General features: G+C 53.6%; 1 protein-coding gene across 1 annotated transcript; it reads left to right on the forward strand.

Moving 5' to 3' along the window:
- The first annotated feature begins 956 nt into the window (after nt 1-956).
- ANAPC2 (anaphase promoting complex subunit 2) lies at nt 957-13,685 on the forward strand. The gene is made up of 13 exons (XM_065853719.2): nt 957-1,405; nt 2,069-2,691; nt 3,170-3,302; nt 6,014-6,188; nt 6,802-6,921; nt 7,295-7,412; nt 7,496-7,677; nt 7,819-7,960; nt 8,694-8,769; nt 9,276-9,479; nt 11,252-11,381; nt 12,206-12,441; nt 13,195-13,685. Exons 1-13 carry the CDS (start codon nt 980-982, stop codon nt 13,405-13,407), a joined length of 2,778 nt encoding a protein of 925 aa, XP_065709791.2. The 5' UTR covers nt 957-979; the 3' UTR covers nt 13,408-13,685.
- The last annotated feature ends 74 nt before the right edge of the window (nt 13,686-13,759 follow it).

A 13,759-nucleotide genomic window follows, 5' to 3' on the forward strand; every position in this document is an offset into this window, starting at 1 on the left:
CTCTTGGACTCCACAGCTCCTTGTTACCAACAGAGGGAAGATCTGCAAGAGAGCTGGAAAGATCTTTTTATTTTTCTAATAAGTAGATTGGTTGGTAATTCAAAAGTGACTTCAGCTGTTATCCTATCTCAGGATGAAGCGTCCCAGCCTGTCAGTTGATGGGAAAGGCAAAGGGTTGGAGCTATCCCAGTAACTGAAATAATGGGAATGGCCCTTGTGCTGTTTGTCTGCTTCCCACCCCTTTACTGGGCCAATATTTCTGCTCTTTTATGATACTATCATGATCGTGTTCCACTAAAGATAGAAGGAAATGACGTGAGAAGTTGAGCAAAGAGAGTGTCCAGTAAGCTGACCGCTCTTGTTATCAGTTTGGTGTCACCTACATGAATTCATGGTTTTCTGGGTCAATGTCTTCTCTCTGGTTTCCTCTTTTCTTCTACCCCCCAAATGATCACAGAATCATTTCAATTGGAAGAGACCCTCAGGATCATTGAGTCCAACCATAGCCTGGCTCCAGCACTAACTCATGTCCCTGAGAACCTCATCTAAACACCTTCTGAACCCCTCCAGGGCTGGTGACTCCAGCACTGCCCTGGGCAGCCTGTTCCAATGCCCCACAGCCCTTTGGGGAAGAAGAAATTGTTCCCAGATCCAACCTCAACCTCCCCTGGGCAACTTGAGGCCGTTTCCTCTTGCCTGTGAGAAGCTTTTTTCTTGTAGAGGTCCATTCCAAGGGCCATACCGATGTATTTTGACAATGTGCTTTAACTCAACCCCCACTTTCCTCCCGCTGACACGGGCCGGTCGGTCTCGCTGGGCACCCGAAGGCGGGGGATGCTGCGCCCTTCGGCACCGCCGGGCTGCGCTCCCAGAAGCTCAAACAGCACCAAACCAGACCCAAACTAAGCTCCCCATGGCGGGGACGCCTGTGCCGGAGCTCCGGGCGGTTACCTTGCCGTAGGCCGCCTCTGTCTCGGCGATGGTCCGGTCGAGCTCGCTGCGGGCAGCCAGGTTCCGGGCCAGGCTTTCGCTGGTGCGGGCCAGCCGCTCGGTCAGCGCCCAGATCCGGCCCTGCAGCCGGGCCCGCTCCGCCTCCTCGTCCCGGATCCGCCCGCTCAGCTCCTCCCGCCGGGCGCGCAGCTCCGCCAGCCCTGCGGGCACCGACCCGTCAGCCCTGGCCCGCGCCCCGGCCCCGCCGCCGCCCGGCCCCGCTCACCCTCCCGCAGCTCCTCGTTGTAGCTCCGCAGCGCGGCCCCCGGGCCGCTCATCGCCCCGGCCCAACGTCCCGCCGCGCTCCGCCTCTTCCTGCGGCGCGGCCCGCATGGAGCCGCCGGCGGGCGCGGGGCTGTCGGCCGCCTGGCACACGCTCAGCACCGCCCTGGTGCCGCCCGCCGCCCTGGGGCTGGTGAGCGGGAGCGGGGCCGGGAGGGCGGGCAGGGCCCGGGGGAGGACGCGCCGCTCCCCGCTCGCGGGTCTCTGGGCCCTGTCGGGACCGGCCCCCCGTGGGTTCCGAGCAGGCCCCGACTCCCCGGCTGCCGCGGGGCCGGGGGGGCGAAGCGGCCGGAGCTGCCGGCTGGGGAAGGTGGATCTGGCCGTGTTTGCTCGGGGGCTGCCGCGGAAAGGCTGTGACGGTCCAGCCGTCCCCTCTTCCCATCACACCAGCCAGGGAAGCGTATGGGCCAAAACCAGGAGCTGGTTCCCCAGCCGAGCTGCTCCTCTCTCGCTCTCCGAGGGAATTAACACCAGCCAAGGAAGGTTTTGCCCCGGTTTTGCCGCAGAGCCTGGCTTTTCAGGGCCCTGAGGGTGGCTCATGGCTCTCCTATCAGTGCGTGTGTCCTGCAGTGGCTGCCAGCAGGGACAGCGATGCATGGGGACAGCGATGGACAGTGTTTGGGTGTTGGGCCTGGGAGGTGGGCGCTTGGCTTCCAGCAGTGGCTGAGACCTCAGCGGGTCCCCACAGAGGGACAGTGTCTGCCCGGTTTGATGGCAGAGTCCACGTGCGTTTGGTCCCTGTGCTGTGAGATGAACGGTCTCCTCTGCTTAACCTGGTATCCCCTCTGCTTTCCAGGCAGCGCCGAGGTGCGGCGCTGCGGCACCGCTGAAGGATGCGGACCTGCGGGCAGCCCTGGACGTGCTGCAGCGTCACGACTTGCACTGCGTGGTGGAGGAGTGGTTCATGGAGGTGCTGCAGACGGACCTGCAGGCAAATATAGCTCCCGAGTTCTGGAACTGTATCGGCCAGTATGAAAACACGGCGGAGGAGCCCCAGTGCGCCTCGCTCCTTCTGGACGCATTCTGTCTCCTCAAGCGCCGCCTGGACCCCTACCTGAACAGCCTGGAACTTCTGGAGAGATGGACCAAGGCGGGATTGCTCCTGGGGACAGGTGCTCAGATGCTGCAGGAGAAGTTCTACACCATGTTCAAAGCCATCCTTTTCTTCTCCACTACCGAATCCTTCCAGCAAATGATCCAGCAGTTCTACAGCCGCACTTTCAGGATATACATGCGGCAGTGGAAGAAAGGAGAAGATGGAACAAACGAGGGCGAGAGCAGCATGAGCGAGACCGAGCAGGAGAGCGACACGGAGGAGGGCGGAGGAGAGAGCCCGCTGTGCCCGGGCTGCAGCAGCGAGAGGGAGCGGTGCTGGTGCCCCAAGGCCATGGAGCAGTTCCAGCAGCTCAATGACGTTCTGTACGTAGGTGGCAGTCGCTCAGAACAAGCAGGTGGTCCGGATGGGGAGCAGGAGCAGGTTTTCTCAGTATCTGAGAACTGGAGGACTCAGGCTGTGTCGTGGTACAGGGTGAACCTGGCACAGGGTTTCTGCAGCTGGTTGCCAGCTGGTGGTTGAACTAGAGCAGATCTTGAGACATAAAGTTCCTCTCTCTGGGTGTGGGAATATCTTCCTCTTACTCTAAGGCCTTCTGTTCACAAGTAAACTTTTCTAAATGAAAAACCTTTTGATGGCTAGAAAATAATGTTTCTAAGACAGGATAGCAGCAGTGCCATGTGTTATACACGCAGTGCATTTATGCAGGCTGTCAGAGCACTTAAGAGGTAGGCCTGCATCTGTGGAGGGTACGGGAAGGAAGGAACTTCAGGTAGTTAGATTTTCTTGATTTGCTTGTGCGTTTGCTCCCACACGCTCTGAATCGGGTCTCTGTGTCTGCAGCCGCCGGCTGAACTTGCTGGAGAGAGTGAGCGCCGATGCTGTGACCACCATCCTGCACAGGATGATCGAGGAGAGGATGGAGCAGCGCTGCAGGGGGGAGTACGAGCGCTCCTTCCTCAACGAGTTCCAGGAGGTAAGGACGGCGCACAGGCTGCTGCTCCTGTTACAGCTTTAGCAGCTCAGGCTAAAGCAGATTCTGCCTGAGAACACCTGGTCCTGGGCTGCCACTCTCCCCAGTTTGATTTACGCTGGCAGGGGAAGGTTTGCTCTGACTTGTGTGTAATAGACCATTATATTTCACCTGGTGACGTCCGTAGTAACGGTTCCGTTTTATGAACTACAAGTACATGTAGTGCCACCTAACCTGTCGAGGACCCTCCCTCTGCGTAGATGGGCCCATAATTAGATTTTACGTGGCCATTCCCAGTCCTCTTTCCAAGTTTTCAGCACCCCTTTAAAATAGGGAGTGAGGATGGGAGATGATACTCTGATGTTGATATCACCAGTGGGCTACATATAGAATCAAAATCCTTCCTTGCAACTACCCAGCTTTTTGCTGCTGCCTTAAAGTGAGTTCCTGTTGGGCTGTTTACCCAGCGTGACCTTAAAATCAAGTTGTTCTCCAGGCTGTGGCTGTTCCAGGACACAGCCCTGGCTCTGCAGGCTCGCTCTTTGTCCCTCGATGCCTTTCCCTGTGCCGGAGGACAATGCGTGACGCCGGGTTGCCGTGCAAACCAGACCACTCGCTGTGGTTGCCCCAGTTTCCTTGCTGCTTGCCATGCCGGCCATTTCTGTTGTCTGCAAACATGGGCACTTATTTTATATTTACTTCCCTTCAGTTGCTGTGCAACACTTTCTTTATGAACCCAGTGTGAAATGCTTTTGGATGCCCTAGAGATTGCTTAAGGGCATTTTAAGGGCACCAGAGAAAAATGCAGCCGCGTTCCGCTTGTCAGACATTGCAGAAGGTCCCTTTGCTCCCACCTCTTCGGAAAGGCCACCGCGTTTGGCCACAGAGTGTTGGAATATGTTAGAATTAGGAAGAGGTAATTTAAAGAAAAAAAGCACAAGCCTGGCGAGCTAAAAGTAAAATGTTGTTTGATAATCGGGCTGTAACAGGAGCACTCGGAGAAGATAAACTCATGAGGAAGAATGGGTTGGTTTGATGATAATGGTATTCATTAAAACTGAGTTGCTTTGCATCAGTTGCTGTCTATTCCTTTTGCCCGTTAGGAGGATTTGCCCAGGTCGATGCCCAGGTGTTCTGCAGTTCTCAGGTTCATCCTGCCTTGTAGCTGGTGGAACTGGTGCATTTCTTCAGTGGTTCCTCAGTCGAGTGGGTAATTAAAGATTCACGTCAGCAAACCAGACCTCGACTTAGCATTTTTGTTTCAGGCTGTCAGCATTTGGATATCAAAAAATAATAAAATCTAGTAGCTATTAATACTCAAATGCTATCCCAGCCACCTCGAAGAAGAAATTTTAAAAAAAAGCATTTCATCTGGATATCGTAGTTGAATACCTTTGAAATTTGACAGTTAGATATTTCTCTATGGAAAACTAAATCTCAGATACAAAAAATTAAGATTTTGATGCTCTCTGTTCAGGTTTTAATTTTATTATTAAGTAACTAGGCTGGTATTTGAGGTCTTTATGTCAAGTGCCTGAGTGTGGTTGCTTATCTGTGAGTCCCTGGCATGACTTGCTTGCCCTTCATTGATTTTAGGAATCATAGAAATTTTGGGCCAAGGATGGTGCGCTCATATTCTCAGAATAGTTCTGCAGGTACAGAATGGAATTCTGCAAGAACAGAATAGCATGCGAGTTTTTTATATACCTTATCCTTTTTGGAGCTCAGTGTCTATGCACAGTCTTCAGCCACCCCTCAGAATCCCAGAATGTCAGGGGTTGAAGGGCCCTGGAAAGCTCATCCAGTGCAATCCCCCCATGGAGCAGGAACACCCAGCTGAGGTTCCACAGGAAGGTGTCCAGGCGGGTTTGAATGTCTGCAGAGAAGGAGACTCCACAACCTCCCTGGGCAGCCTGGGCCAGGCTCTGCCACCCTCACCAGGAAGAAGTTGCTTCTCAAGTTTAAGTGGAACCTCCTGTGTTCCAGTTTGCACCCATTGCCCCTTGTCCTGTCACTGGTTGTCACTGAGAAGAACCTGGCTCCATCCTCCTGACACTGCCCCTTTCCATATTGATCCCCAGGAATGAGTCCCCCCTCAGTCTCCTCTTGTCCAGCTCCAGAGCCCCAGCTCCCTCAGCCTTTCCTCACATGGGAGATGCTCCACTCCCTTCAGCATCTTGGTGGCTGCGCTGGACTCTCTCCAGCAGTTCCCTGTCCTTCTGGAACTGAGGGGCCACAACTGGACACAATATTCCAGGTGTGGTCTCCCCAGGGCAGAGCAGAGGGGCAGGAGAACCTCTCTGACCTACTGACCACCCCCTTCTAACCCACCCCAGGTACCATTGGCTTCCTGGCCACAAGGGCCCAGTGCTGGCTCATGGTCACCCTGCTGTCCCCAGGACCCCCAGGTCCCTTTCCCCTACACCGCTCTCTAATAGGTCATTCCCCAACTTATACTGGAACCTGGGGTTGTTCCTACCCAGATGCAGTACCCCTTATTTTCTCCTACACACCTGCACAACTGGATCTCCTGTATCTTTAGCTAAAGTTCACGTTCTTTCAGCTCGGCTTTTCCTGTCTATAGCCCAGGCTGGGGTGCATCTGGGGAGCATCTGTAGGCAGTGCTGTCCTTGCCCAGCAGCCCATTCCTGCTGGTGGCGGGAGGTGTGGGACACGGTTGTGATCACCATCCCGTGCTCTCCCTCTCCTCGCAGTGGATCGAGAAGGTGATCGGCTGGCTCAGCAGGGTTTTTCTGCACGATGGCCCCTCGGCACGCTCCTCTCCAGACGCCAGCAGCACCTTGAAGCACTGGCGGTGCCACGTCCAACGGTTCTTCTACCGCATCTACGCCAGCATGCGCATCGAAGAGCTCTTCAGCATCATTCGAGGTAGGTGTGACCCATGCACGCTTGGACTGGACTGTGTTGTCCCAAACCAGGGTTCTGTCATCTGGTGTGCGAATACGCCAGATCGTAGCACACAGAGATAAGATATTGTTTATTACAGAGTTGTGGAAGTCTGGATGCTGGAATAACACCAGCACACCAGCAACAAAAATAAAAGGCATTATATACAAAATCTGATCACTATGTTCACACCCTAAAGCGCCAATTGGTTACACATTTGCATATTGCATTACATAATGCTTTTACCATATAATGAGCAACATTCAGCTAAAGGACGCTTTATCCAACCGTCTTGAGATATGTGTTAAAGCAAGACTCAGCTAATTGTGTGGGCTCCAAAGTGTCTAGAGCTGCAAGGTCAGTAGTGTCTGTACTTCGTGATTAGGTGTTCTGCAAGTTGCTCTTATCTTTGTTATATGAGCAGACTGACTTAAAACTGAAAGGATTTATGGATCTTTAGGTTAGCAATTGCAGACAGGATTCGTTCTTCTAAGTGATGGCAACAGGGTGAATGATAAATCTGTCTTTATCCCCTGCTGTGCCACCCTGTCTCCTCTTGCCTCCTCACTGTGTCCGATCGCTGCTTGGGCTGTAGATTTCCCGGAGTCGAAGCCTGCTGTGGAGGACCTCAAATTCTGCTTGGAAAGGACTAATCAGAGGCAGCAGCTGCTCAGCTCCCTGAAAAGTGCTCTGGAAGTGCGACTTCTGCATCCCGGTGGGTTTGGCATCCCTGTGTACGTCATAACACTGTAGGGAGCCTGGGCATGAGGGGATCTGCTGGGAGCATCATCTGATTTTGCGTTTGACGAGTGAGAGGCAGGCAGACTGCACATCGCTGCTCTCCCTGCTGGAGTCTGCACGGACAGCAGCACCTGTTCATATCCCAGCTCCTTTTTACCTCATTTTTGCAGTGCAGTGAGGAGCCAAGCTAGAAGTTTAGCTTGGTCCATGCGGGTCAAGGCTTCTTTGCTGTGTGTGGTGTGAGCTCCTAATGCACCGCCAGGGCTCAGCTGGTTTCTGTCAGTCTCTGAGCCTGTGTTTGCAGCTGGAACTGGTTTCTCAGACCCATTCCTACCTCTCGCTTGCAGGAGTCAACACATCGGACATCATCACTCTGTATATCTCGGCCATCAAGGCCTTGCGGGAGCTCGACCCCTCTATGGTTATCCTGGAGGTCGCCTGCGAGCCCATCAGGAAGTACCTGAGGTAGGAGGCTGGTGGGACAGTCGTACACATCCCTTTTCCCTCCCCTTCCCTTCACCTGCTCTGTTTCTCTGACCTCTCGGCAGGACTCGGGAAGACACGGTGCGGCAGATCGTGGCCGGTCTCACAGGGGATGCCGAGGGCTCCAGTGATCTTGCAAACGAGCTCTCAAAAGCTGACCCGGTGACCCTGGAGAACGGCCAGGAGAGTGACGATGACATCGCAGAACCAGGGGACTGGGTGCCTGACCCGGTTGATGCAGATCCAGGTGAGATGTCAAGCCCAAAGTCCTGCTGTTCTCCCTGCTGGGCTGTAGTCCGGGAGCAGCTCGTCGCTAGTCCTGGAGAGCTGAGCTGGGCTGGGCCAGGTCTCTCTTAATCTCACACTGTCATCTGCTGCATTTTGCTAGGAAAATCAAGTTCCAAGCGTCGGTCCTCGGACATCATCAGCCTGCTGGTGAGCATCTATGGCAGCAAGGACCTGTTTATCAACGAATACCGCACGCTTCTGGCTGACCGGCTGCTACATCAGTTCAACTACAGCGTTGAGAGGTGAGGTCCATGTGCACAACCCCAGGGCTTCCCGTGGTAAAATCACCCACTAAAGGTGCTTCAGACTTGGTCCTATGAACGGCTGTTTCTGCACCCAGGAATGTCTTTGACCATTTCCTCTGCAGCTTTGGGGTTGCATCTAGAATTTCATGTGCTCACCTCTTCTCAGGCTGCTTCTTGCTTAGTCCTGCCTTTGACTCATAGGGCAGCATGTAGTTAAATTGGAGGCATGATACCCTCTTAACTCCATCCCATGTGTTCTGGTGGCCCCGAGGCTGCTGAGGGTCAGCAGAAAGTGTCAAAGTAAGAAAAAGGGATGAAGCATTGGGAAACCTCAGTTGCAACCCAACTGTGTCTTGGTTCAGCACTGGTTTTCCTTTCTGTGAGATGCAGCCGCTGTGAGCCATGTTTGGGGTGGGCAAGTGCAGGAAAGCGGCTCCCCAAATGCTGCGGTTGCACTGTGCTGCCGCGGGGGATGGCTTGGTGCTGTGCTCGTCCAAAATCAGGTGATGGGGAGGGCTTCAAAAAGCTGTTGCCGGCCTACAGAGAGGGTGACTGTTCCTCACTTGGATGCCAGCAGGCATCCTGTTCAGTAACGTGCCTCGCGAGGCTTCCTGGGAAGAGCACGGGTGGGCCGGGAACGGCTCTTTCTGGCTGTGGTGCAAGGGGTGGAGGCCAAGCCAGGCTCCTCTGTCTGAGGGACCCGCGTCTGATCTGTTGTTTCGCTTCTCAGGGAAATCCGCAATGTGGAGCTGCTGAAGCTGCGGTTTGGTGAAGCTCAGATGCACTACTGTGAAGTCATGTTAAAAGTAATGTTTTTTAACATTCCAATCCTGAGTGTTTGAGCTCACTGGGGACAGGGAGGAATTTGAGGATTGACCCAAAAAGGGTCTTTTAGGAAAGTTTAGTTCCCAAAATCCCAGTGAGGGGGCTGATCTCTGACAGGCAGACGTGCATTGAAAATCATGTCTGCTTTTTAAGCCCTGTGGGTCGGGTTATCGACTGTGGGGGTGGCCACTCTGGTGCTGTTGTCTCTCCTGCTCTTCCTGCAGTACAGGGCTCTTCCCTGGGCTATTCCAGCTCCTCTGGCATTGGGACTCTGCAGTTTAATTCACTTGCGGGAAGAGCACAGATTCAGAGGGACTCCAGTGTGGGCTGCTCTTGAGCTGTATGCCCACACACGTCATCACGTCATTTCCAGTGTCCCCATCATCACTTGGAGATATTAGTCACCTTGTTTAAGCTTCTCCTTTACTAAGGGTTAGTACTGAGTTGGAAGAGAAGGCGCCGCCTCAGCTTCCTCTGCCTTTTCCAGGATATGGCTGACTCACGGCGCATTAATGCCAACATTCGCGATGAGGAGGAGAAACTCCCGGAGGAGGAGAAGCCACCGTTCAGCCTCGTTGCCATTATCCTGTCGAGTGAGTTCTGGCCGCCGCTGAAGGAGGAGAAGCTGGAGCTTCCGGAGCAGGTCAAGGAGGCCATGGAAGCCTATTCCAAGAAGTACGAGAAATTAAAGGTGAGGCAACCTTAACACCCCTTAAAAAAGGTGTATGCTGTTCAGACTGTTAGATAGTGTGGGTTATGCAAAGTCCCCTTTAACATCCCTTAAAGTTTAGCTGCTAGTATACCCATGCTGTTATGGTGGAATCTCAAAGTCCCTCAGCTTTTAGAAGCTGTGCTAGTTTAGCTGTTGCCAAAAGAAGGGTTTATCTCATATGGGGTGCCGGGGCTGTCGTAAGGATTGTAGTTAGGGAAAAGAGTTTTCTAAAATATGCCAGTGTTTGTTAGTTAAATGGATACTGAGCTGGAAGCTCTTGGGCATCCTATGTCTGATCTAAGCTTGTTGGCCTAAGTTCAATAGTAGTAAGAGTGACACCCTCTCCCTGTTGGCCTCTCCACTGTTCTGTCGCTCTCCTCCCGTTTGTCCTCTCGAAAAGAAACTTTTAACACGGTCTCATTTCAAGATTCACTGTTAGTCTGGAGTTTGTATGTGGCTTCTCCTTCTGTCTGTGATCTGGGTTGTTTCATTCATTTCTGGAGGGTCCCTGAACTCCAGGTTAGACAGTTGAAGTGCAAGCATTTTTGGTCGGTTTGTGGCTCAAAGATGGAAAACGTGCCTTTATAAACAGCGTGGCAAGGTGGACGAGAGGCGGACTGAGCAAATATAAGCAACCATGAAGTATTCTTCTGTTCTCCAGGCACTTGATCGTGGCAGTTAGTCAGACAGAGAAGGCTGAGGTGCATCTTGCTCTGCACATACGGAATGGGTTGGAAGCAGGAGCATCTGTATGGAAGTCAAGGAACATCTTGGTCACTTCCAGAGCTGTGCTCTTGGCTTTCTCACCTTGCAGTTGCTTACCTGATGGAGTGCAGGTGACACATCCGGAGCATGGATGATTCAGAATTCAGGTCAACCTGTCATGCCAGTGTGGTGTGTGCACACACAGCTGGTTCTTTGCAGCCAACCAGAACACAATTTGGTGTCTGATGCACATGTTCCTCTTTGCCTGTCCACTTGTGCTCCGACTCCACTTCAGGCCTGGTTTCCTATATCCTTTCTTGAATTTGTTGTTTTGCACCAGATGATACAGGCTGGGAAGCTCATAGCTCTAGATCAGGGGTGTCAAAGCCATTTGAAGTAGGATTCTTACTCATTTTGTAGGAGTACTTACATTTATACAGTCCTAAAATTACATTTGACCGCTTGAAGGCAACCGTGAGGCTGATGTGGCCCCCGGTGGAACTGAGCATTACCCCCCTGCTCTCGATCCTCTCTCTTCTGCTGTAGCTACGTGCCAGATATGGATGCCAGCTGATTGTGTGCCTGCTAAAAATTAGGAGGGGATGGAGGAGGGGGTGCAAGGAGGAAGCAGTGTCCTTGAGCATCCCTACCTTCAAAGCAAGCAGTTGTCTTTCCACATCAGTCTCAGAAGAGACTGCTTCTCTTCTGATGAACTCCTGCCCCGGATGAGTATCTGTTTTCCGGTAGGAGTTTGTCCCGAGTGGCCCAGTTGGTATTCCAGTGTTTCCTCAACCTGTGCTTGCCCTGCCAAAGAGCTGAGGGACTGGCTGTCAGGGGCACTGGTCTTGGGCAAGGGCTGGGCAACAACTTGTGCCAAGGAGGACATTTCCCGTGGGGGTGGTGGGCGACTCACGAACAGGGGAGCAGCTTTGGTATCTGGTGTGTGGAGCGCAGCTGGCCCTGGTGGTAGAGGGTTGTTTGCAATAACACAGCTCTTAGTGGTTCTTGTTAGATCCGCTCTGAGTGGCTGCTGCCTGCTTTTCCAGGCCATGAGGACCCTGAACTGGAAGTACCACCTGGGCCTGGTGAACTTGGACGTGGAGCTGGCAGATCGCACCCTGTCCCTGTCCGTCTCTCCCGTGCATGCCGCCATCATCCTGCACTTCCAGACCAAGAGTGAGTGTTGTGGCAGAGACTCAGCGTGACCACCTGTGTCTGCGCTTCCCGTGGGGACTGGGTGGGAAAGCCACGTTGCTCAGGTGGCTGAAGGCTCTGAGAGCTCTGGCAGCAGGACCAAGACCTGGTTCATGGGCTTGGATCATGAGGGTTCAGCCAGGTCTCCAGCTCTCTGGGGAGACAGCACCAGGCAGCACCACAGCCCAGTGACCACTCTGCTTTTGGGCAGTTGCTACACACAGCAGCTCATTCCTGGCAGCGGCTCTGCAGCCTTCCCCAGCCTCTGTAACGTCCTGGCGTGTCCCTCAGGACAAGAAAGCCCTTGAGGTGCTGGAGCGAGTTGAGAGAAGGGAACGGAGCTGGTGAGGGGCTGGGGCACAAGTGTGATGGGAGCAGCTGAGGGACCTGCGGGGTTCAGCTGGAGAACAGGAGCTGAGGGGAGACCTTCTGATCTCTGAACTGCCTGAAAGGAGCTTGGAGCCAGGGGGGTCGGGCTCTGCTCCCCAGGAACAAGCGCCAGGAGCAGAGGAAACGGCCTCAAGTTGCGCCAGGGGAGGTTGAGGTTGGATCTGGGGAACAATTTCTTCTTTCCGAAAAGGCTGTGGGGCATTGGAACAGGCTGCCCAGGGCAGTGCTGGAGTCACCATCCCTGGAGGGTTGGACAGACGGACATGAGGTTCTCAGGGACATGGGGCAGTGCCAGGGGTGGGTTAATGGTTGGACTCTTGAGAGTCTTTTCCAACCAAAATCATTCCATGATTGTATGCTGGATGTGGGTAGGTGTCCTGTTCTCTGCTTTTCTCTGCTATCCCTGTTCTCCGCAGGTACGTGGACACTGACAGAGCTCAGTGAAGTGCTCAAGGTGCCTGTGACATCGTTGAAGCGCAAGATGACGCTGTGGCTGCAGCAGGGTGTCCTGCGGGAAGAGCCCCAAGGCACCTTCACCGTGATTGAGGAGGAGCAGAAGGACCAGGGGGAGAAGGTGGTTCTGATAGATAGCGACGACGAAGGGGACTCTGCCATGGCGTCGCAGGCTGACCAGAAGGAGGAAGAGCTGCAGGTACCCGTCCGTGCATCTCGGTTCCTTGCAAAGCTGGCAGGACAATGCAAACGTCCTGTGCTTTTGTCTTGGGGAAATCTGATTAAAATGATGAATTTGATTTGCACTTTGGATTTGCATTTTCCACTGCAAGGGGCTCATTCCAGCAAGGAGCTTTTTTTGAAGAGGTTATCTCTTGATTAATGCTCACTGGTGCAGGTGCTGGATCGCAGCCTTCCCTCCCGAAAAGTGCCCAGCTGCCGAGCCACGCAACTGTTCGCACATCTCTAATTGCCTTTTTGTTTTCAAGTTTAAAAAACCAAAAGACATGATTTCATATTTTAAAATAGTCATAACTTATTTGGATTCACCCAAGCAGCACTTTTTGGCACTTAGACTGCCAAAAAGGTTTACGCAGCACTAACAGCTGGACCTTTGCTGTGTCTGGGTTGTGGTTCCTGGGCACTTCCAGTGCTTTTCCTACCCGTGTGTCCTGCGTGTGTGTTGTGCCACTGCGCAGCATGGAGGTGTCATACCGGTGTTTATCCACTGAGGGTCATGCACGTCTTGCACGTCAAACCCGAATTTCTGGCCACGTGTCTCAACACCTGACGCTGATATTTTTCTTTCAAGACCAGATGCTTGTGGCTGAGAGCAGAATTTACTGCCAGCCACAGCCCTGCTCTGCTTTTGGGATGTGGGATGCTAAGGCACCCCTTTTCTTCATGGTGTAGGTGTCAGTGTGATTTATTGTTGTGTGTTCACCCTCCACAGCTGTTCTGGACGTACATCCAGGCTATGCTGACCAACCTGGAGAGCCTGTCCCTGGAGAGGATTCACAGCATGCTGAAGATGTTTGTGATGACAGGCCCGGTGGTGACAGAGATCGATATACAGGAGCTGCAGGGTTTCCTCCAGAAGAAGGTCCGGGACCAGCAGCTCATCTACTCCGGAGGTGTCTATCGCCTGCCCAAGAACTGCAACTAGACTGCGAGCGTCCCTGCTCCCCGCTGCGTCACTGCTCCGTGCCTGTGCTCGGCTCCTCAGCGCCTCCCAGCTCTGTGCATCCTGCTGGGGACGTTCTGTGCCCTGGGGGTTCGCTCTGCCCTCTTCCCCTAAAGGGTTTCCACGCGGAGACAGCAGCAGCCTGGCCCGTGCACCCCACAACTTCTGGGGCTGTGGCTTTTCTCCACATTGCTTTTCCTCCCGTCTGTGTGTCTGGGCCAGCTTCACTGGTTAATAAAAACCAGCAGTCTCCTTTTGCAGATGGTACCAACTCTTTCCTCTCCTCTCCTCTCGGCAGAGCGCTCTTGGCACCAGCCTTCCCACACCCCAGGGC

This window comes from Patagioenas fasciata, chromosome 20, assembly GCF_037038585.1.
Source record: "Patagioenas fasciata isolate bPatFas1 chromosome 20, bPatFas1.hap1, whole genome shotgun sequence".
Lineage (NCBI taxonomy): Eukaryota > Metazoa > Chordata > Aves > Columbiformes > Columbidae > Patagioenas > Patagioenas fasciata.